General features: G+C 39.9%; 1 protein-coding gene across 1 annotated transcript in view; it reads left to right on the plus strand.

Annotated features, from left to right (window-relative positions):
* LOC122816536 (myomesin-3-like) overlaps nt 1-26,225 on the plus strand; it is a 522,511-nt gene that overhangs the window by 264,160 nt on the left and 232,126 nt on the right. The window contains exons 12-13 of the mRNA XM_044089388.1: nt 14,996-15,140; nt 18,171-18,230. Of these exons, the coding sequence (XP_043945323.1) occupies nt 14,996-15,140; nt 18,171-18,230 (205 nt within the window). The remainder of the gene's footprint in view (nt 1-14,995; nt 15,141-18,170; nt 18,231-26,225) is intronic.

A 26,225-nucleotide genomic window follows, 5' to 3' on the forward strand; every position in this document is an offset into this window, starting at 1 on the left:
CACCTCCACCTTAAACGCATCTGTCACTCCCACCGCAGACCTCACCACTGTCACACTACCCTCGTACATATCCTGTACCACTCTTACATACTTGTCTGACACTCCTGACTTCCTCATACAATACCACAACTCCTCTCTAGGCACCCTGTCATATGCTTTCTCTAAATCCACAAAGACACAATGCATCTCCTTCTGACCTTCTCTGTACTTCTCCATCAACACTCTCAGAGCAAACATCACATCTGTAGTGCTCTTTCCTGGCATGAAACCATACTGCTGATTGCTAATCATCACCTCCCTTCTTAACCTAGCTTCCACTACTCTTTCCCATAACTTCATGCTGTGACTGATCAATTTATTCCCCCTGTAGTTACTACAGCTCTGCACGTCACGCTTATTCTTAAAAATCAGTACCAAAACACTTTTTCTCCATTCCTCAGGCATCCTCTCACTTTCCAAGATTTCATTAAACAATTTAGTTAAAAACTCCACTGCTATTTCACCTAAACTCCTCCATGCTTCCACAGGTATGTCATCTGGACCAACAGCCTTTCCATTCTTCATCCTCTTCATAGTTATCCTTACTTCTTCCTTGCTAATCCACTGCACTTCATGATTCACTATCCGCACATCATCCAACCTTCTCTCATTCTCTTCATTCATCAGCTCCTCAAAGTACTTTTTCCATCTGCTCAACACACTCTCCTTGCTTGTGAGTACATTTCCCTCATTATCCTTTATCATCCTTACCTGCTGCACATCTTTACTAGCACGGTCCCTCTGTCTAGCCAATCGGTACAGGTCCTTTTCTCCCTCCTTAGTGTCCAACCTTTTATACAGCTCTTCATACGCCTTATCCTTAGCCTTCACCACCTCTCTCTTTGCCATGCACCTCATCTCCTTATACTCTTGTCGACTTTCTTCATCTCTTTGACAATCCCACTTCTTCACCATCCTCTTTCTCTGTATACTCTCCTGTACTTCTTCATTCCACCACCAGGTCTTCTTGTCCTCCTTCCTCTTTCCAGATGTCACACCAAGCACCTTTTTAGCCATCTCTCTTACTAGCTCTGCTGTAGTTACCCAGCTATTCGGTAACTCTTCACTGCCACCCAGTGCCTGTCTTAACTCTTCCCTGAACATCACCTCACAATTACCCTTTTTCAGTTTCCACCATTTGATCCTTGGTGCTGCCCTGACACTCATCTTCCTCTTCTTGATCACCAATGTCATCCTACAAACCACCATCCTATGCTGCCTAACTACAATTTCCCCTGCCACCACTTTACAGTCTCCAATCTCCTTCAGACTGGCCCTTCTACATAAGATATAATCTACTTGTGTGCATCTTCCTCCACTCTTGTATGTCACCCTATGCTCCTCCCTCTTGTTAAAATATGTATTCATCACAGCCACGTCCATCCTTTTCGCAAAATCCACTACCATCTGACCTTCCTCTACTTAACACCATACCTAACCACCACTTCTTTATCCCCTCTGTTCCCTTCACCAACATGCCCATTGAAATCTGCTCCAGTCACCAGTCTCTCACCCTTGGGTACAGTCATCACCACTTCATCCAACTCCCTCCAGAATTTTTCTTTCTCATCCATCGCACACCCAACTTGTGGAGCATATGCACTAACAACATTCATCATTACACCATCAATTTCCAGCTTCATAAACATCACTCTATCTGACACTCTTTTCACCTCCAAAACACTCTTAGCATACTGTTCCTTCAGGATAATACCCATGCCATTCTTCTCCCATCCACACCATGATAAAACAATTTGAACCCACCTCCAGTACACCTAGCCTTGCTCCCCTTCCATCTGGTCTCTTGCACACACAATATACCAACCTTCCTTCGGTCCATCATATCAGCTAGCTCTCTCTCCCTATACCAGTCATACTGCCAATATTCAAAGTTCCGACCCTCACTATCACAGTCCTAGCCTTTACCTGCCTTCCCCCTCTTCTCCTCCTTCGGCCAACAGTAGCTCAGTTTCTGCCAGCACCATGTTGACCAACAGTACTGGTGGTGGTCGTTGTTAACCTGGGCCTTGACCGATCCGGTATGTATATCTGTACTGTTGCCTGCATGTATGATTTGGCAAAATTTTACACCGGATGCCCTACCTGACGCAACCCTCCCCATTTATCCGGGCTTGGGACCAGCACAAAGAAATGCACTGGCTTGTGCATCCCCAGTGGCTGGGTTAATGTGATTTAAATGTGATTTAATGCAATGCAAGTTTTAATTTTGTTTGGAATATCAAAACAAAAATCCCTACCCTTTTTATTAAATGCTGTGGGATCTTTAACATCCACTATCATCAATTCAAACCTTGATTTAATATTTTACCTAAAGAACAGCACCTTGGTAGTGTGAAACCCTCGTACACTGTTCTAAAGTGTCGGTATTAGAACATGAATCCCTGCACTAGTGTGGGAATAAAACCTGCAGCCTTATGATCTTCCTGTATCAAACACGTGTGCTACATGTTAAGGCACTGACACTTCACCTTCATTTTAGTGAACGACTTATTCTTTTCCCGGTCAGAGGTTGCCACAGCGGATCATATGTCCACTCATGATTGGCAGTGGAGTTTTACGGTATCAAGTTGCCAGCCCGGCGCCCAACCATCCACAGAAGGCACACACACACGCACTCACCTAGGACCAATGTAGAGTGTCCAATCCACCTACAGCATGTCTTTGGGAGGAAACCGGAGTACCTGGAGGAAACCCACACGACAACAGGGAGGACATGCGGACTCCGCACAGAAGGCACCCCAGCTGAGGATTGAACTGGGGAACCCCTTGCTGTGAGGCGACAATGCTAACCACTGCACCACCATGGCTGCCCTAGTGTAGTGAAGGACATGTAGCCAATATTGTTTTATTTATTTATTTATTTATTTAATTATTCATTTATTTAATCATTTGTCTGTGGTATACTTTTAAAGTAACTGCACTGAGCTTAGGTAGAAGTATATAAATAAATACAACTTTATTTACTTATTTTGAAATTCTTATTAACAACATATTTAATGTAACCAGTGAGGATCCCGGATCTTGTCATAGACGGATACATGCTATCATCCAGTATAGTAATGTGTCCCTCCAAATGGATGTTCTGGTCCCATTGAAACTAAAACCCTTAACTCTGTGCAGGTATTTGACAATTAACTGAACCCCAAGATACAAAATACTGAAACCTCATCATGCCATGACTCTTGTCTTTCTCCATTTCACCTGGAGGTCCTTTTTGAACTTTAAAACAAGAAAATGCAACTGCATAATAACACTGTGCATCAAAGTCCCTGTTTACCCAATTTAAGTTATTGTGGTAGGGCCTTAGATTTATAGGGATAGATTCAGTTAATTTTTCTATTTTGGGTTTTAATCCTGTTTTGATGCTTTTTTGTTTATGATATTTAAATGATTCCCCCGATGAACATTGTTTGACAACGGCAACCTGCACAAAAGAGGAGCTACAGAAGCCACTGCTTTTATCCGTCTGTCTGTCTATCTATCTATCTATTCATTATTTTTAAGGGAGTAACTCCCTGTCCCTCTACCGATTGTCTTTACTTGAAACTCATTAAACTGGACCCTTAATGCAATAATTCTCATTTTTACTGAAATGCTGATTTTTGTAATTTAAACTGCTGCAGTTAAAATATGTATTACTCATGAGCACTTCTGGATTAAGCAGCAAGAAATCAATCAAGAAATGTATTATATCTCTCTGGCTGTTGTGCTTTCGCACAAATGAACTGTACATCAGTCTGCTGCCTGCAGAGGTAATCACCGTGTCCATCGTGCGGCGTAGGATTTTAACCATTATTACTGTCACTGTTACAGTGTGAATGCAGGAGTGTTCTTTAATCAGTTTCTTCATCTGTGGCCTGTCTAATGTTTTGTTTGCACATTTCAATACATTTAAATGCAGGAAACGGTATGCATGCATTTGGTCGGTCAGTGGATGGCCGACCAGAAAATGTTCGAAAGTAGTGCAGTGACTTTTTGACCCATGGTAGCACTTGTTTAGGTGGTAGAGCAGTCGGGAATGTCGAATTTGGAGTTTTTTATGACATTCAGACTATTCGGCATCTTAAAATTTGACATTATGGTTCAGAAAAACTGACGTTCCGCACTTGGTCGCGAGACCAAATGCATGTATTCCACAGGAAATATGTACTGTTTGGGCTGATAGCATTTGAACTCATGATCCAGTCTGGAAAAGCAGTCAACAAATGTATTGATGGAGCACATAAAATACTGTTACAGGGATATGAGTTTTATACATGAATTTGGTTTATAATACCTATTTACATCAGGCAGAACTGGTTCCTTTAACTTAACATTCATGTAGTACTAAGGTAAAGTTCTCTTCCCATTCACTAGTAATAGGTGACTCTATAGTCAGACACACTGATGTCCCGCTGACCAGGCTGAACAAGGAGAAGGTGACTGTGAGCTGTCTATCGGGAGCTAGGATCCGCCACATAACACACGTACTCAAGTCACTCCAAAGCAAGTACAAATATTACTCTGTCATTGTCCATGCTGGTGTGAATGACCTGAGACGTACCTCCCTGGACTACATGAAAAGAGACATAGAGGAGCTCTCCGATTATGTGGCCCAGGCTGGTATGACCCTGACCCTGAGCAGCATCTTGCCCTCACCAAGAATGATACCACAATACAAAGACAAGATGATCAGCTTTAACAATTGGCTCAAGTACTGGTGTCATTCTAAGGGGATCCAATGTCTGTCTGCCTGGGATGACATGTTGGACAAGCCACGCTGCTTCGCAAGGGATGGCTTATACCTGTCACCACTGGGCTTCCGGATATGGGCTAAGGCTCTTGCCACCCCCCCATAGTGCCTTTTTTAGGCAAGGCTCAAAAGACAAACCCACCTCCTTAGAAAACAATAATGGAAAAAAAACTAAGGGTAATGCTGCTCAACGCCAGAAGTCTAAATCTCAAGATGCAGGCACTTGATGCACTCCTCAGCATGGAGAACATTGACGTCTGTGCAGTAACTGAAACCTGGTTCAAGGCTCCTGAGAGCACCCCAGCACTACCAGGCTATACCTCGTATCATGATTTTCGGCCCCAAAACCCGGGCCGAACCACAAAGGGAGGGGGTGTCCATATTCATCAAGGACACCCACACCTCCAGGTTAGTAGCAACACATGAAGCATCAGAGACCATACAGGTGCAACTAACCATAGGCAAAACTGCTATACAACTGGTAGCATGTTACAGATCACCCTCCCAATCTCAAGAACCCCACTCAGCCTTCCTGAAGACATTGGAGGATATGAATGTATCACAAAATACCATCATACTGGGAGACTTCAACTACCCAAACATAGATTGGGTACATTATTCTAGCCCTAATACCCTAGCCCAAAGGTTCCTGGAATTCATAAATTCAAATGCACTGGAACAATTAGTCACCTCTCCCACTAGGGGAGATAATATACTAGAACTGATCATCACAAACATGGGGACAAAATGCTCCACACTGGAAGTATACCCCTCACTAGTGAGATCTGACCACAAACTAATCAACTTGGATATACATATCCCACCTCCACCCCCAGCACAAAAGACCACAGTGAAAAACTTCTCAAAAGCAGACTTCACTCTTCTTAAGACTGAGATGGTATCCTTTAAGCCCACTGTGCCAGTGGATACCACATCCCACAATGCCGAATCCTTCACATATGCTTTCTATGGACATCTCCAAGAATGCATGGATCATGCAATCCCAAACAAATCCAAGTCCCTCCCCACCAAAGGTAAGCATCCTGTCTGGTGGACCTCAGCCATAAACAAATTGTATAACAAAAGAAGGAAGCTACTGCATGTCAGAGAAAAATCCCTTGAAGAGAAGACATCTCTGATCAACATTAGCAGAAAACTATGTTCTCTCATAAAAACATCCAAGGCCAACTTTGAGAGAAAAATCGCTAAGGACACTGAAGATAACCACAAAGCCTTCTTCAGCTATGTTAGAAACCTGGGCGGAAACCCTCAGATATGCTCAGAGTTGGTTCACAACAATAAAAAATACACTGAACCCACAGATATTGCCAACATTCTGGCTGACAGGTTCAGTGCAAATTTCTCCCCTCCTTCAGCCCCAAAAGAAGAAATACTTATCCCAGCTGAATGTAATCTCCCTGTCATGTCAGATGTCCAAGTGAGAACCGCCCTAAACAAAGCAAAAAACACAGCATCAATGGGACCTGACGGTATCCCGGGTTGCGTGTTACGTGAACTCCAAGAGGAGCTAAACCCACACATAAAAATGCTATTTAACCTTAGCCTTACTTCGGGATATGTACCTGAACACTGGCGTACAGCAACAGTGGTCCCACTCCACAAGGGGGGTGCCTCTACAGACCCTGGAAACTACCGCCCCATAAGCTTAATCAGCCTGGTCTGCAAAGCTATGGAAAGAATCATTATGGAACTCATAAACAGAGACATAGGGGACCTACAGACACTTGACCCCACCCAGTTTGGCTTTGTAAAGGGCAGATCCTGCCTTTTAAACCTGGTTGACTTTTTCAAAACAGTCACTAGAGCCATTGACGAGGGCAAAGTAGTCCATACAGCATACCTGGACTTGGCTAAGGCCTTCGACACAATACCCCACTCAGGCATCATAGATAAGCTCAACAGCTTAAAAGTAAACCTTTATGTCACTAGATGGGTTGCAAACTGGCTAAAGGACAGAACCCATAAAGTTAAAATCGCTGGAGAAATGTCAGACTCAAAGCCAGTCACAAGTGGTGTCCCACAGGGATCTGTCCTGGGACCCCTCTTGTTCGGTATTTATTTCTCAGATGTTAAAGCAAACATGGGAGGGCTGTGGCTGACAAAGTTGGCAGATGACTGCAAACTAGGCACCATAGTCGATACACCAGCAGACACGCACATCCTACAAAAAGGTCTCACAGAAACGGACAACTGGTGCCGGAGTCACGGCCTTAAACTAAATGCCAAAAAATGTATAGTCATCCCCTTTGGGAAAAACAAAGTACCCACAAATTATCACATAGACAGCAACCCATTGAGTAAGGAAAAAGTAATCAGAGACCTAGGGACCCAAGTCGACAGCGACCTCTCATTTGATACCCACGTTGCCAAAGTGGTTAGAAAAACATTCTACCTTGCACACCTCATCATGAAGGGATTCACATCTAGATCCAAGGATGTCATTGTACCCCTCTATTCCTCCCTCATCAGACCCTTGATTGAGTACAATGCCCCATTTGGTATGTACCTCACCCGACATTTGCAACAGCTGGAAAGACCACAAAAGTACCTCACCAAGAGGATCAAGGGTCTCCAACATATGTCTTATTCTGCCAGACTAAAGAAACTTCAGCTCTATTCAGTAGCATACCGCCTGCTCAGAGGTGATCTCTGCCTGATGTACAAGGCCATGTCCAATCAGGATCTGATGGACATGCTCCACCTCAAAAAATCCAAGTCCATCAGGACCACGAGAGCTAAAGACTTAAACCTCGGCACAAGTATGAATAGGACATGCTGGAGGGATAGATTCATAACCCAGAGGTTTCCCATGCTTTGGAACAAGATCCCAGTTCGTATTAGGCAGAGCCCCTCACTGACTCTCTTCAAAAGAAATCTTGATGAGTGGATGGGAGATCGTAAGTTTACCCCAGGGGTCACATCTGTGTCACTGCTAGACAGGGGCACAGTAAACTAATTCTATTATATAAGGGGACCTTCATTGTGTCACTACTAGACAGAGGCACAGTATTCTAAATTTATTCTGTACATTTTTTGTACCATTTCATGGGGTGGTAAAAGCCACATCACTATGGCTAGGCTTACAAATGCCCCAGGGCAGATAGCCTAGTACTATACTATGAAACTATGAAACAAGAGTTATAAAATCCAGGTTTCTCCCTACATATTCATATTCATTTAGAATAATCAAAATAGCTTTAACAAACAATTGTCCCTATATTTCCCTTTGTAAAATGTAATGATTTCACAGTAAGAGTTACCACACCAAATTTCTAAGTGGTGACACACCCGAGTATTGCACAGTGTGTCACAAAACAAATAATTTCAGCTGTGCCTGGGTTGTAATGGTTACAACTGAATGACTGAGTGCATGGTACAGGCAGGGGTGGGAAGTTAATCCTGGCCAAATGTCCCTTGCTGCAGACCCCTTAGAGATAGTCATACCTTCATAATCAATGGTCATTACACCCCCTACCCTAGCATGCCCCTACCCCTGCTGATGTCTGTGTCTAGGGGCATCATTTTCCCTCACACCTTGTTATCAGTACTATATCTTGTTGAAGTATTTTTTTTTATTTTGTTTACTGGAACAGAGCACTAGTCAGACACCCATCGGTCACATAATATGTCTACATCATTGCTTTTAATATGTATGCTACTACAACATACTGATAAACAGTGGAACTCACTCCATATCTTTTGTCATTAGCTTGTAAAAAAACATAAGTTTTTAGCTTCTTCATCATAAAAAGTGAAGCAAAGAAAACAAAGAAATGTCACACCAAACATCTCCCTCACTGTATCTGGATAGTTTACCTGGTTAGATTTCCTTAAAGAATTCAGTACTCTGTCTCCCCCCTATATTCTGTAATCTATTCCCATCTGGAACCCACCTTCCCTATGATTCACTTACACCCCACTCTTCTACTTTAAACAAATTAATTTCAAAGACATCGGGCCCCTCCTCAAATTCCTACTGAGAGCCTCCACAGGGTCAGATCACCTTCTATGTTGGTCTATCTACTTCTGTAAAGACCATATCACAGTTCTGCTTGTCCTTATCTATAACCTCCACATCACTAAAAACATTATATCTTCTGTATGAAACATAGTTTTAATGACACCCCTACCTAGACAGTCCAACTCTATTAGTGGTTCTCATTATTGCCCTGTCTCAAGCTGAGTAGCATTAAGGACGATTCCAAAGAAAATAATGTACGTCCAGTGCTCTGGTTATATCAAGCAATATAATCATCTGTTCTTTAAACAGACCAACTTTCTGTCTGGCTAGAGCACAATGGCATTGCTCTGGTCAATAAAAGTGATGGAATTTTAATGAACATGGAGAAAGGGAATCTCACTTGGGTAAAGTCAAATACCTTACCACATCATTTGACTTTGCGAACTAGTCTCTTTTCTTAAAACACTTTCTTCAACTCATGTAAGCTCTGATGCCTCTGACTGGTTTAGGCACTTACTCTCCAAGTGTCACTTCAGAGTTAAAATTGGATCTCCCTTCTCCCCAGTCTTCACTTAGTAAAAAAAAAAAAAAAAAAAAAAAAAAAAAGAGTCCCTCGTGTCCCCTCAACCCTTACTGTATTGTCAGGCTTCATTAACAAACTTCTCAATGACCTGTCCCATCTTACTCTTATATTATATGCTCATTAAATGGTCTAATTTAGATCAATCCCCTCTCCCTTCCACATTCAACTCCAACTTCAAGCTCTCAGCATGCTTACCAACCAGATTAACAGCAGCAAACCACTCCTAAATACCTAAAAAAACAAAATGATACTCTTTGAAACCAGGCAAAAACTTTACCTGTGTCTCTGGCTCCTGACAAATAGTGGAACACAACAAACATATTGAAACAGCTACCTCTTACAAAAATCTAATCATCGAGTTAGACCAGTCCCTACGTTTTCAACTACATATAACAAAATCTAGCACATTCACTACCCAGTGTTCTGGGCCAAAATAATTCTAACTTCCTCTCCCCTGCAGTAAGAACAGCTATCAAGAAAAAGAGTTCTGCTTGATCAGCTAGAATATGGTCTACCACTTACTGCAACCTTCTCAAACAGAAACAGTACAGACCCTCAGCATCAAAATTTGTCATTTCATAACTATATCCCCTCAGCATAACCATCACCGTCTAACAGTTAAGAAATGTAAATAACTATCAAGCAAAGGGCAGATGTTTTACGAAATTCGCAACTATTAAAACAGCTCCTTCTCAGCAAAATAACTTTCCCCTCTAGTTTCAACAGAACACATTTTGGCTCATTTTTATAGATACCCAAAACTAACCTTCACTCTACTAAACAAAGTTTTTCTCTCAGTCCTACACTATGGGAATCTCTACATGCTTACCTCAAGGCATGTACCTCCTACTTTAAATTTAGGTCTCAGCTCAAGCCCAACCTACACAAAGAAGCCCAGTACAACTGTTTCTGTTCATTTCATATTATGCAACACTTGATGTATCACCTCCTCTTAAGTCATATTATCCACCACTCTATCACATATTTTATACTTTAACACTGTGCATTCTCCTGGCTATAACTTCTTTCTACACCCTCTTCCCCTTTGTATGGACCTTTACTGTCTTGTCCAATAATATACTGCAGTTTATATTCCACTTAAACTTTCAAGACAGTTATATTTTCTGTGCTGTTTACATTTATGTGCCCAAGCTTTACAGATGTATACTGTTCTGTTGTGTGTTTTCTATTGCATTTTGTTTTGTTTACTGTTTATAACCTTTGTCAAAGTTGTTTTGTATCCATGCAACTTTTCTGTATCTTGTATTTGCCCTGACTGAGGCATCAGAACCTTCAGGTGAATATTCCCCAGACATAAATCAAATTATTTATTGTTGATCAATTCATCCTAAACAAATTTTTCAATATACATAAAGTGACCCATACAAAGTCAGAGTAACTGATTCTGAGATAAAAGATGACAACTTTATTTGCATTTAATTTCTAGACCACCACCAAGCATTCAGCACCCACAGCCCAGAATCCCATATTGATGATACTGTGCCTTGTTGGTCTGCCATAAAATACATGGCAGTATGATTAAAACTGTGATGATGTGCGGTATTGCCAGCCTTGCAGGAGAAGTAAAGCAGTAGATGTGTAACATATGCCAGCACAGCTAGCTAGAGTTTTGTAATTAATTTTATGACATTTGTATATCAAACTGATTTGCACAAATGCTTGTGTATTTCTAAAGCTGCTTGTGTTAAAAATTACCAACAGTGTGTCCTGCTGGACAGAAAAAGAAATACACTTGTATGTCTGACTGTATTATAACTATTGTAATTAATATTGTACTAGGATACTGAAAGAGAAGAGGTTAATGAAATTAAATTATTTAATGTAGGCCATAAAACTTGTATCTTACATTTCTGATTGCAGCCAGAGACAAAATGTCTGTGCCAGAGGATGGTTTGTTAGCTCCTGTAGGAAGAGTGGAAGTGTTGTATTGTTTTATGACTTCCAGAAGCCGCAACAGATCTTAACAAAGCTCTAGGTCTGTGTATTATTGACACATATGTGCGAGATCTTGGAACATTTGCTAGGAAAGGGGGTAGTATGGGGACCAAAAGTCAGATGACCACATGTATATGATGTCATTCGGTAATCCAGGGCAAAAATTATGTTTTAATATTAGATGAGACTGAAGTGTCAGAGCGGTCTGTTTTTGAAACCTGACATAGAAAGAACCCTCACCTTCTTCATCTTGCCTTTCTCTAGTAAGTGACCAGGTAATAGTAATTCTTTAGATGAGTTGGGAAAATATAGCGAGATTAGTTAAGTACTATTTTTCTGGATCTGTGTGAATCTATTTGTGTTATTTTAATATTTTCTGTGAATGAAACTCTGGTGTTCCATATTTTCATGTTCCTTTATTATTCATTATTAAATATATTTAAACTTTTTATTGTTTCTGGTCCTTTAAAGAATATTTTAACCTTTGAGAGTACTTATATGACTCTGTGGCCACTCCTGAAAGCCTTACTGCATTGGTCAAACACTATCATTGGTATTAATATTAATTTCACTCAGTATAACTGGGTACACTTGTATGATCCTTAGAGTAGTTGGCTTTGGACTGTCTGGTGACAGTGTAACTACCTTATAGTCTAGGCAAAAGGGGGCATATCTAGTAAATCTGTGCCAGGTTTTCCCAGGTGTGTGTGTGTGTGTGTGTGTGTGTGTGTGTGTGTGTGTGTGTGTGTGTGTGTGTGTGTGTGTGTGTGTGTGTGTGTGGTGTGTGTGTGTGCAAATTAAATCTCCAAGAGTGTATGTATCAGCTGCTTAGAGCATTGACATGAAACACTAGTTTCACAGACAGGGTGCTGGAGGACTTAGCTTGGGCACTCAGTTGTGGACTCAACTCTATAGCTGTGCCAGTAGGGAGTCTCATTAAGACCCTGGACAGAGAGAGAGAAAGAAATCCAGACCACAGACTGAGTGCATTCCCCGGGTGGTCTTAAGGGAAATTGTGCTTGATGCAGACAGCTGCATCTGAAAATACTCTGTGTATCTATTTTTGTTCCAAGTGAACGTCCCTCTCCAGTGTCAGTGATGAGTATTCAGGCTCCTTCATTACTGACTCAGAAAGGGGACATCACAAAAACATCACCCAACAGATCTAAATATAAGCCCAAATGACTCAAAACAGTATCAACAGTTAGAAATCACAAAGTCTGTACCTGTGGCATAGAGGGATAAAGCCCTGACCCAAGTGACCATGTTTGAATAGCATCTCAGGGTCTTGAAAGGCAACCATTAGTCAGGATGATTATGCCCCATCTTTGGGGGAAGAGATGGTGGTTTGTACCATTGATCTTATGACAGTCTTTTGGCTAGAGAATTGAGACACATTATGACATAAGAAAGCACCTCAGGGAACCTATGGGCATGATTGTCTAAGCAAGAGGTGGAAGCTCTAGTCAGTGCATCTGGAGAAGTATGCATGCACCAAAACAAGGGCATACGTAAACCTTGTGGATATACAAGTGCTGATGTTACTACCAGGGGATGGTTACAACCTTAAATATAAATGATGTAAGTGTTTTGATGCTACAGAGAGCACAAAGTACACTCATGGCTACCCAGATGATGGCCCCCTCTTTGGACAACATTGTGTGAGTGAGGAGATGCTTTGCTTGATGGAAAGTAGGCATGGAGCAAGTAACAATCATAGAAAAAAAAATAGAAATCACTTCTGCCATTATATTGGCACATAGGAATAAAGCCATGACTTTGACCCAGGTGGCTGGAATTCAGTGGTCTGCTTAAGTAGCTGCTGTAGTCTGCTTGAAGGAGTGGAAAGGGATGATGAGGCTTAGTCTGCTTGTCACTTCTCAGGGAGAGTGTGTGGGGGCAGGATGGAACACATGACCGAGAAACTGAAGTGACACCAGTGATCATGTGACTGAAGAACTGAAGTGGCAGTAGTGATCACATAACTGAGGAACTGAAGTGGCAGGAGTGATCACATGACCAAGGAACTGAAGTGCCAGTGGTGATGCTGGAGCTATACAGTCTCAAGATCAAAATATGTTGAGGCAGGCATATGAGGAGCACATCATCATGTAGGTGTTGGGGTTTTTATAGAGCCATTGCTCACCTCACTGTGATGTCAATCTGACAGTACATCACAGGGAATAGGGCTTAAACAGAAAAGCCCTGATGTGAGCAACATATGTTATTCTGCCGGTAATCTGCCTAGTCTCCTGCTCCAATGGTGTCAGATTGACTTCCCCTTCCAACCCTGCCAAGGCAGCCCCATCTGGTGGGGGGGGGGGGGTTAGTACCAAGAATGAAAACAGAAGAAATGGGAGGGCTGCGTAGCAGCTGATGGTCAAGCTGAAGCATCAAGGGAAAAAAAAGGAATTACCTGAAGGTATGCAAAAGCATCATACCTACATCCTGAAGCTATCCAAGGTTATCAATGCCCTATCCTCAGCTTCCAACAACAATAATGCTACATTATGATTAAATTTAGTATGAGTTAGTCCCACCCAGTCTATGCAGCACCCTGAGCAAACTTAGCCTTCCTCAGTTTGTCCACAGTGCATCCCAATCAAATTAACACTGGCATCCACAATATTCTAGACTGAGCACTGACTAATATCCTGCTTAAGTCCTGTGACACCGCAGCTTACGTCTTATACCAGGCACGGTCTTGTCTCCACAGTTGTCTTGCTCAGAAATCCCAGATGCTTTCATTGCTTTCACTTCTTCATCTTATGAATCATCACTACTTCCTCATCAAGCATTTCCCTTATGAACTGGCAACACATGGTTTTACAAAGTGACCTCACTACTGCTCTGTAACAGATCCTTAACATACTTTTGTCCATCCAGAATAATGATTCACCCCTTTAAATCATTAGAGCTCAAGTTAACCTCACAGCACTACTCTCAACAGATATCAAAGACTGATACAGTAATGATTTTGAGATCACATACTTCAGAACAGGGCCATGATTAGTCTCCCATTTCATTCATTCATTCTTTCATTCTTTTTCTGATAGCCTGTCTCCCATTTATTCCATTGCTAAAGTTAATGTCAGTGTCAGTCCTTCTAGCAATTTACAACAATCTCAATTACAAATAGTTGCAATACCTCTGGATTACCTCTCAAGTAGCCCTGTAATATATGCACTCACTTTCTCCTAAACATCCTGGAAAAGTGAACTTGCCCAGGAAACACTCAGAAGACCCGCATCTGCACTTTCATGCCTTGCTGTCTCCAGTGGAAAGCAAAGTCTAATTTCCCCCGTGTAGACTGAAACATCTGGCTGAAGAAAAAAAAATGCAGATACTTGCAACTCAATGGTTTTCCAAAAAGGTGAAATAAACAGGCTCCCAGTCAGAGGATATTTCTTGAGGTATTTTACCCAGAAACCACCACATTGACATACTGTTTGTATTAGGTATCTACTAAAGCAGGTATTTCCACAATTTGGGGGGGGGGGTCAGTTTACAAAAAAAAAAAAAAAACACAACATACTAAACAGTCAACAGTCAGTACTGATGATTCCTACTTTTTCTCTGTTTACTGACTAGCAATAATGTTGATCTAACTGTACTTTTGGCTAAACTGAAACATTTTATGTAATTCAGATATTGACGTAATTTTTTTTTCACTTTTATGCAGACTCGCCAGATAAAATATGACAAACCAAAAGGTCTGGTAGAAATTATCATAACAGACTTCTCACGCAAGGACGAAGGATCTTATACTGCTCAGATCCAGGACGGAAAGCCCAAGAATCAGTTCACATTGGTACTCATTGATGACAGTAAGCAAAATCATTAATACATGCATGGTATGCTTGTTTAATTACAATCATTAATACATGCATGGCATGCTCGTTTAATTACAATCATTAATACATGCATAGCATGCTCGTTTAATTACAATCATTAACATATACATGGCATGCTCATTTAATTACAATCATTAACAAATACATGGCATGCTCGTTTAATTACAATCATTAACACATGCATGGCATGCTCGTTTAATTCAGTCATTAACACATGCATGGCATGCTTGTTTAATTCAGTCATTAACACATGCGTGGCATGCTCGTTTAATTCAATCATTAACACATGCGTGGCATGCTCGTTTAATTCAATCATTAACACATGCGTGGCATGCTCGTTTAATTCAATCATTAACACATGCGTGGCATGCTCGTTTAATTACAATCATTAACACATGCATGGCATGCTCGTTTAATTACAATCATTAACAGATGCGTGGCATGCTCGTTTAATTACAATCATTAACACATGCGTGGCATGCTCGTTTAATTCAATCATTAACACATGCGTGGCATGCTCGTTTAATTCAATCATTAACACATGCGTGGCATGCTCGTTTAATTACAATCATTAACACATGCGTGGCATGCTCGTTTAATTACAATCATTAACAGATGCGTGGCATGCCCATTTAATTACAATCATTAACACATGCATGGCATGCTCGTTTAATTCAATCATTAACACATGCGTGGCATGCTCTTTTAATTACAATCATTAACACATGCATGGCATGCTTGTTTAATTACAATCATTAATACAAATATGGCATGCTTGTTTTATTACAATCATTAATACATATAGGATATACTTTTTTATTTACAATCATAATACATATATAGCATGCTCTTTTAATTACAATCATTAATACATACATTGCATGCTCGTTTAATTACAATCATTAACACATGCATGGCATGCTCGTTTAATTCAGTCATTAACACATGCATGGCATACTTGTTTAATTCAGTCATTAGCACATGCGTGGCATGCTCGTTTAATTCAATCATTAACACATGCGTGGCATGCTCGTTTAATTCAATCATTAACACATGCGTGACATGCTCGTTTAATTCAATCATTAACAAATACATGGCATGCTCGTTTAATTACAATCATTAACACATGCATGGCATGCTCGTTTAATTCAGTCATTAACACATGCATGGCATGCTTGTTTAATTCAGTCATTAACACATGCGTGGCATGCTCGTTTAATTCAATCATTAACACATGCGTGGCATGCTCGTTTAATTCAATCATTAACACATGCGTGGCATGCTCGTTTAATTGCAATCATTAACAGATGCGTGGCATGCTCGTTTAATTACAATCATTAACACATGCATGGCATGCTCGTTTAATTCAGTCATTAACACATGCGTGGCATGCTCGTTTAATTACAATCATTAATACATGCGTGGCATGCTCGTTTAATTACAATCATTAACACATGCGTGGCATGCTCGTTTAATTACAATCATTAACACATGCGTGGCATGCTCATTTAATTACAATCATTAACACATGCATGGCATGCTCGTTTAATTCAATCATTAACACATGCGTGGCATGCTCTTTTAATTACAATCATTAACACATGCATGGCATGCTTGTTTAATTACAATCATTAATACAAATATGGCATGCTTGTTTTATTACAATCATTAATACATATAGGATATACTTTTTTATTTACAATCATAATACATATATAGCATGCTCTTTTAATTACAATCATTAATACATACATTGCATGCTCGTTTAATTATAATCATTAATACATGCGTGGCATGCTCGTTTAATTACAATCATTAATACATACATTGCATGCTCGTTTAATTACAATCATTAATACATACATTGCATGCTCGTTTAATTATAATCATTAATACATGCGTGGCATGCTCGTTTAATTACAATCATTAATACATACATTGCATGCTCGTTTAATTACAATCATTAATACATACATTGCATGCTCGTTTAATTACAGTCATTAATACATGCATGGCATTCTCATTTAATTACATGAGATACAAATGTTCTTTTAATGTACCCAGTAGTTGCAGAATGCATAGAGGGCTGAATCTGTAATACAAGGATTACTGGATGTTCAGCACTGAAGGTTAAGGTTATGAGCTGGTAAAATGATAAATCCCGTAGAACTGTGTTTGATTCCTTTTGTCTTCTGCTGCGTGACTCTGAGCAAGTGTTGACCATAGTTCCTGGTTCACTCCTGAAAAGAGGTGATTTTCTTTAGTGGACTTGCCTGAATAACAAGCAAACAAATAACTAAAAAATGAGATCAGGAGTCTGTGATATGCCAGTTTCATGATCGGACATTGTGCTGCATACTAGTAGAGGAACAAATGGGGGACTTGCTATACAATACAAAGCACTATAGTGGTAAACTATTTCCTGATTACAACTAGAAGAATATGGTTCTGTTCAATCCACCAGCTGTCAGTCCAGTTTGAGTCCACTACAATCCTAGCACTCCATTTTTGTTGATAATGTTCAAGCAGTGATGGAAAATAAATGACTTTAAGTGGGAGACTGCCTGCTGTAACCTTGTCAAGCTCAGCATGGAGTTATACAGTTTTCTGTTTCACATTAGGAAAATGCGTACATGTAAAGCAGCATTTGTTTCATCCTCTGTTGTGGTCAGTAGAAATCATGAATGACATTAAACAATATCTATAAAAAGACATTTTGCCTTTGCAATAACTACAGTTTTATTAATATTGCATATACTGGAAACCCAAAAGTGTTTTGAACATTACAGGGGTAGCAACATTATGTTGGCACATATGAAGTGCGAGTAAACAGGACCTGCTTATTTTACAATAAGTTAGAGATGGACTCTGAGGGTTTTATGGTCCTTTCCCACCTTTTGAAAAATATACGTTAATATTAGAAGTATAAAATATTTTAGTGTCAAAGTTTTTGTGACCGTATACAATCACTCACACAGTGAAATATGTTATGTTATTCTACAGAATTCAAAGATGTTTTGGATAGATCTGATTTCCAAAGGAAAGAATGGAAGAGAAAGCAAGGTAAGAGGACCCTGAGGTCATTCACCTGTCCAGCATTCAGTTAAAGATAATAAAGTTCTTGATCATGTTAAAAGCAAGGTCATCTCTTTGTCAGTCAATAATTTACTAAGATACTATTCTATCTTGATGTTTGCTTGTTTCTCCAGTGCAAATAAAATAAATTACTGAAAGTAACCACAAATAGTTTTATTGCTAAAACACACACGGATTTTCTACAGGAAGTACAAATGATTAGAAATTCCTCTAAAAACAGTCTTCATATATTTACAATATATGAATATTATCTTTACAAGTTCAAGACTGTTAGTTTGGTAATGATGTGTGCCTAGGGATCATTTGACACAAGAGTCAATCAAAACAAGAATATCTGCCTGCCTTATATTCATATAGCACTCATATTTGTCAGCAGATATCTAAATATTTGACATGTATACGGTTAATTGGTTACATTCTTAGTCAGTGTTATAGGAAGAATAATTTATGTTGTGTACTCGTAAGTACAACAGCAGCTATACCAAGTAACTTCCCCTTATTTTTTTGGGTCTGACTAATCATAGTCGACACAGATTCTGATGTCTCCACATGTTATTCTATGTCCTGACCATCAATGCTGTAACAGCAGCTTCTCTTTTAAAGGCATAAGTTGCAAAATGGACTAGTACTGGCTTCTTAGTTCTATTGGTACCTCTTACTAGGTTTCACAAGGTTCAGTGCTTCATATCAATGAGTATCACCTCCTCTGGAATACTACTCCATGCTGCCAGTTGATTCTGTGTAAAAGTTTCACAGTCCCTGACATCTTTGACCTCTTATGTTCCACTAAAACAAATTTTCTTTTTCTGAGATCTGTAGTCGTTGTCAACTAAATTCACTTCTAGAAACTCAGCATTTGCATCTGTGGCCTCTTGCATGCCTTTCAATAATTTGTTTTAGACCAGACTTTGGAGGAATTCAGAATGCTCATTCAGTACTTCCATTATTTCTGTTATTGTTTCATCAGCATCTTGTTTTGTATTCTACTAGCTCTGAATCAGTCTTTCTCACTTCTAAGAACGTGTCCGTTTAGCATTTCCTCTTCTTCCTTTCTCCTTAGATCTGTTGATTCTGGAGCTGTCAACATGGCTGTCAACCTTCCTATTTCATCACCGCTCACTATCTCGTTTTCTTTTCTTCCCCCTTCTGCACTTCTTGGACATTCACACTTTACAGCCCATGCCACTTATTTATAAACTTCACAAAACTACTTGTTTATAAGCTGCTTACTTATAATTCACCAGGTTTTTACAGTTGTTTATTGCAAGGAACAACCAAGAGACACTGCTTAACCTGTTTGTGCCATACTGGAAGTCATTTATTATGTAATCTTCACAAGGATGTCAAGATTCACCTTGAGAGCTTCAGTCCTGAATATTTTGACATCCATGTCTTCAATACATAATACCTTGTTTATGCCCAGGGACTCAGTCATAATCCTCTTTGTCACAGAAGAAAGGTGTAATGCACAGAGCAAATACCTTACCCAAGCCTGCACTTGGAATAACAGCCCTTCTAATTTAGGGAGCGCCATGACTTTGATTCTGTAAGCTGCTACCACGTCTGCGCTACACTGTCCTGCCATTAGTAGTGTAAATGAAAAGAAACACTGGCATATAGGTACACTGATGGGAATAGTGTGCCCCTACCCTGGCATTTATGAATATTCACTCAAAGTCCCATGCACCCTGATAGACATCAGTTCCCAGCCCCAAACTCACCTCCACTATGACACTGTTCAGAAGCCCTCCTAGCCCCCTCTTTTTACTGAAAGACATTGAGGTTCACCTAACCCCTTATCAGCCTGAGAGTGATGTAAGATTCTCCACTTTCTTTATCCATTGCAGAAACAATCAGACTCTCCCAGGTCACTGCCTCATACACTTTAGTAGCAACTGAAGCCCATAGACTAACCCCCTCCCAGCTTTAGCAGTCATAACTCTTGCTATATCACTTCTCCGGACTGTTAGTGGTCAGACAGCAGAGCCTACTCCCACATGTACTGATAGTGATCCTTTGTTTTTCCTGTTCCCCTTTCTAGATTAGCAGTGATTATTGCCACCCTCTGAGTCTTCCCATCCTGTCAGAAATCACCTAAGACCCTCCTGAATATTTGTCAATGACCAGAATGCACAACTATACACAACCTCTAGATAGGCATCATCCTGTCCCATTCTTCTGAAAAAGTGGGCCAGTGCCTGTCCAGATTTATTATAAAGTGCTGCATCTTAATCAACAAGCAGAACATAATAAGTGAAATATATAAATCACAAAAAGGTAAATTGGGACCTAAAAAAATAGTCAGAAAATAGTAAAAAATCACTTTCATAAAGAAGATGTGACCACTTGAATTCCACTGGTCTGAGGGTTTTGTCCCTACATGCCTGATATCTGGAAAGACATGTACTACCTTTGCAGTTGCAGTACCTGAGCAAAATGGTAAACAATTTAAAAAGGAAATGCACCATTATCCTCTTTTACAAGTAATTTGATCTCAAACACTGCACTGCAGCACCTGAGGCAAAGCAGTGTCCAACATAGCAAGAACTTGACAAGGTGAGAAGATGATGTTACGATAAAAATACATTCGGTTCGGCCACCCCACATCATCTAAGGACACAGCTCTGATTATGCTTCAGATAATCAAATTCAAATAGCAGCTCAACCACCCGAAGAAGCTGGCCAAGGAGAATGGGAGTGAGAGGCCCCCTCTATTTCACCCATCCTGGAAGAAGGAGGTAACTGTGGCTCAACACAAGAGTGACACCTAAAGACAGCAGTAGGTGTTATCCTATGGAGTCCACTCCTGCTGAGCTGTCCCAGTGTCATCTTGCTCTTCCAGTGAAGGGGAACTCGGCATGTGTAGGCCTCCTTCCTCTTCGGAGACAGCAATGGCAGAGCACAGAGAGGCTGCTGAGGGAGGATGCCCCTGAGAAATACAATAGGCTGCTCCCCCAGACCATCAAGCTGGGCTGCTCCATACCACCAGACACTCACCTGAGAATGGATAAGCCACTTGGGATCTCTAGACAGGAGCAAATGGGGCAAGAGGCTCTTCCCTAACCAAGGAATGCCTATCGCCCATATCCGCAGAACAGATGGACTGATTAGGCACCAGTAATGGAGCCACTGGGCAAAGTCCTAAGAAGCAAAAGTAGATATATGCACACACACACACACACACACACACACACACACACACACACACACACACACACACACACACACACATAGACACACACACATATATATATATATATATATATATATATATATATATATATATATATGGTTTGCTATCATTATGTCGATGTGCATTTGCATGGCTATGAAGTATTCGAACATCAGATGTTCGAATACTTCATATTATGGCAGGTGACATGAGCGAAGGTTTGCATTGCGAATGACTGTGCATTCGCAATTCTAACTTTCGGTCATGGGAGGGGATCGCGGTACAGTGCAGTTAGGGAAATGCATCCCTTTCCTCACTGTAGTGCGATCTCGGAGTTGGAATATTAAGTTAGGGGGGGTGTGGGGGGCACAGCCCCCCACGGGGGGGTGCAGGGGGGTGCAGCCCCCCTGCATAACTGTGTGTTCGGTTAGGTAGGTAGGTGATTATGGGAAGGGTGGGCGTGCTGTGTATCGCCGTAAATGTCACAAGCGACATTTTCGACAATACACCCTTGTTTTCTGAGTTTACTATTATTCAAAAATGTTCATTTTCGATGCATAAATTCGAAAATAAAGACATTATTTATTTTTACTTTCGAATTTATGATAGTAAACCTATATATGTATATATATATGATGTGTGTGTGTGTGTGTGTGTGTGTGTGTGTGTGTGTGTGTGTGTGTGTATGTGTGTGTGTGTGTGTGTGTGTGTGTGTGTGTGTGTGTCTGTGTGTGTCTGTGTGTCTGTGTGGTTACAGTGTGAAACACTGAATTCTCATATGAGTGAATGTTTTTTCAGTCTGTAAATAACAGCAAATGCTCATGTCAGTGAATATTGTTTTCAATGTAGGTTTTGCCGCCATGCTTTAAGGGAATTTGCCCTTATCCCACTGTTGTGTGGTCTCAATGTTCACATATATATAACTAGCAGGGAGTGTAGGGTGTGAAAATGATTTTTAATTTTTGTTTTCAATCATTTTTGATTTGATCTAAAATGATCATTTTTTGATGGACAGCATTTCACATGTTTGGTGTTTGATGATATATATGGATTCCAATTATTTGATCAAACATCCAAAATATTGAAAACCTATTTAATGTAGGGGAGCAAGCCCCCCTGCGTCCCCACACTCCCTGCAAATTACATATACCAACTTCAGCATCTCACAGTCGTGAAAACTGGACATTTCCATTTTCAATATTCTGTGTTTTAAACATTTTTAGTTTTCGGTCAAATGAATGGAAACCCTGTAATGTAGATGTATAGCTCTGTAAGTTCCAGTGAAACAGTGGATGACAAAAGAGTAGTAAAACCACCTATCCAGCAGGTGGCACCAGCAGGCAATGTGCCTCTTCAGCTCAAGCACCCACATATGCCCTAGAATCTACACCCCCATCGATGAGGACCAGTATGCTGTTTCAGCAATTCAGCAGAATGTTAATAAAGGTCTTGTCCATGAGTATGTGTTGCTGTATTAGTTTTAGATTTTTCCTATTATGCTGCTTAGGTACCGCCTTTAGTGTGGTTTTGTGCATTGCAGATTATACCTGAGTTGTGTTGTGTTTTTGTCACAAGATGAGTGCATCATTTTTGATCATACTTGAAAGTTGCTGTTTATCAGTTTTGCAATATACAAATTTGTGATGCAAAAGCCATGCAGAATAAAAAAAAAAATTCTGACAGACATCACTTTAAGAAGGAATTCTCATAACCCATAAGAGGTTCTGAAAACAGGTTTTGGACTTAGCTGTTCAAAAAAGAACTAGTCTATGTTAGATATGAATATAAGGCTGAAATTAATTATGTTGTAAATATGCTGAAAGATAAAACATAGAATAAAAAGTTTGCTTGAATATATGTATAGAGTTTAGCAATGTAAAATGGGCATTCATACTATATGTATAACAGATAGGCTTCTCTTCACAGCAAGCAAGTATTATATGCTTTTCTCATGTTTGCAGAACAGTTTACAAATATCCATTAACAGACAGGAACAGCAGCAGAACAGCTTGTACAAATGTTTCCTTTTAGATTTCTGTTAATGGCATCCTCACATCAGCAAAAGTTCTTACAAGTAAATTACAAAAGGACAATAGAAAAGTCTAAAAACAGACATTATGTGACTTCCCACAGAAGGCCAAAAAAGATACCAAGAGGAAATAACAAAATCTATGTGCATGACTAGCACTCTATATAACAACTACAAGTAATTCAGTTATGTGAGAGAGGGACAGAGAGAGGTATTTTGTAGAAGTCATCATTCATATCTGTAATGAAGGAAAACTTTGTAAATATATGCTACAAACTAACAGAAAGAGTATGTGTCGTTTGTTATAAAATAAGTTATCTGTAACTGTGCTTATAGCTTCAAAATATATTTCTTCATCAGTGTGCAATTTAAAAGGCTTGGTGCTTTAAACAGACTACAGATGGAGTCATGCAAGCTATGTGTCTGATTCAGCAGTAAACAGCACAGCAAGACTGTGTGTCTTAAGAAGACTTTAGATCCAGCACAACATAGCAGAGAGCACAAATTAAAATAAATTTTTCAGTCTCAAAATCATTCTGGCATGTGGTAGTAGAATAAATTCTCCAAACTTTGAATATTTTAACAGTTTTGTTAATCGAAATGAAACAAAATGAATCAGCTAATAAATAAAAATATAATATATGGGCATAATTCTAGTTTATAACTTCATTAGATCATTTAAAACAATGCACTGAAACAAACACTGAGCTCAGGCAAACAACCTGCATAGAGGTGTGGAAACACTGCACCTTATCTTGAGCAGAAAACAAGTATTATATTTTAAAATCATACATATATTATCACCTTTGTACAACAGACAACAGTAGCATTGTTTTAAATCAAATTATAAATAAAGTCAACATTACAAGCCTTTATCAAATACAAACATCATACAGCACAAAGTCACAAAAATGCAAAAATCCAGAACTGTTAAGGAAGTTTGCCCCCCCACACACACACACACACACACACGCGCACACACACACACACACACACACACACACACACACACACACACACACACACACACAATCTCTAAATAAACTATTTCTGAAGCTACACACAAACTCGTATTAAATGGACTTCCCAAAATTTGAAGTTTTCATAGGGAACACGGGGAAATCAAGTGTTCTTTCTTTCATCAAAATTGTGAGCGATACAGGAAGAGAGTCTATATGCTTCCTTTCTATGTACCTTCAGAGGAGGTGACTGAGAAGAAGGAAAAGACTTTATTTTTGGAGTCAGTGATCTGGGAAAACTGCTGAAGTCTTTCAGTCCATCTGCCTTGAATGACAGTCTATGGTCCTTTAGACTCAACAATATACCAACACCTGGAACAGAGGATAAGGGTGACACTGACAGAAGGCCCAACCTGGGGTAGTGGTACTGAGGATTGCTACCGTCTTGGACTTGAGATTGGCATCTACTTCAGTCCAGAAGCAACTCTGGTCAGATTCTTAATCATTCACACCAAAGGCTCCAATGCCACGAATGACATGGGAAGTGAGGTCAGCAGCAAAGCCTTAATGCTAAGAATCAATCCAGGCATCACCAACTATCCAGGCATGCTGGTAACTTTGAAACTGAAAGTAATGTCAAAAGTTGACAACATCAGAACTAAAACCATCAGTGCTCTACTCAATCCTGGTGTTTCAGTATCTAATATGAGCTTGGCATCAACATTTATGTTGTATAAGTTGATGCCAACATCTTTAATTCTAATGAAGAAACTCTCAGCTTCCTGAGATGGAGAAAGTTTATTTATTTATTTATTTATTTATTTATTTATTTTATTTAACATTTGTTTACCAGGAATTTCCGACTTGGAACAAAGCCAATTTTCAGTAGATGCCTGAGCAGAAACACTCCAGATGCATGTCTTTGTATCGTGGGAGAAAACTGGAGCACCCAGAGTTAACCCACATGAATGCATGGAGGATATGCAGACTCCACACAGAAGGCACTCCAGCTGAGAATCGAACTGGAGAACCTCTTGCTGTGAGGCGACAATGCTACTGCTGCACCACTGCACAGTTGATTCTCTACTCTACCAAGAACCAGGAAGAAGAAGAGATGCCAGCAAATTTATGCTGAGTTCAATAAAAGAGTTCCACCAAATGTGCTATAATTAAAATAAAACATTACAGGAACAAAGTCTTGTCTCAGAACATAAGGTCTTTGCATTGAGGATTCTAATATTATGGCAACCGCTTTATCCATTACTAAATCAACTACAACAAATTCAGGATGGTGAAGTAGCCTAAATAATACAGGGGAGGAAGATCTTCCCATGATGTTAACAGTTATAGGAGACACAAACTTTTCAAATACTTTAATAGGAGCCTTTTTAATAATAGACTTCTTTCTTCTGATGCAGCTTCAGATACAGACGGTCGATACATTTGTGCATTTTGCTTCTTGTTTTTAACAGATGGTGAAGTTAGTTTTGAATATGTGGATATACTGGCTTCAACAAAACCTTTTATGTCAGAACTCTTTTCTGACAAAGATTTTCTACATAAATGTGATTGTAATCTGTTTTTTTTACGAGGTGGGGTGTGAAAGCAGATAACTCAGCAAAAATATTACATTAGAGTAGATATGGCTGTCCCTAAACAGGTTGCAGTGCCTGTACTATGGGACGTTCTTTTCATAGGATCACCTATGGAATACATTCTCCATGATTAAACGATGAAGGTTGCCCAAACACAGTAAACAACAGCAAAACATTATTTAAAGAATGTGTACAAGTTCCTCTAAT

Source organism: Protopterus annectens, chromosome 1.part1 (genome assembly GCF_019279795.1).
Source record: "Protopterus annectens isolate FY-2018-M chromosome 1.part1, PAN1.0, whole genome shotgun sequence".
Lineage (NCBI taxonomy): Eukaryota > Metazoa > Chordata > Ceratodontiformes > Protopteridae > Protopterus > Protopterus annectens.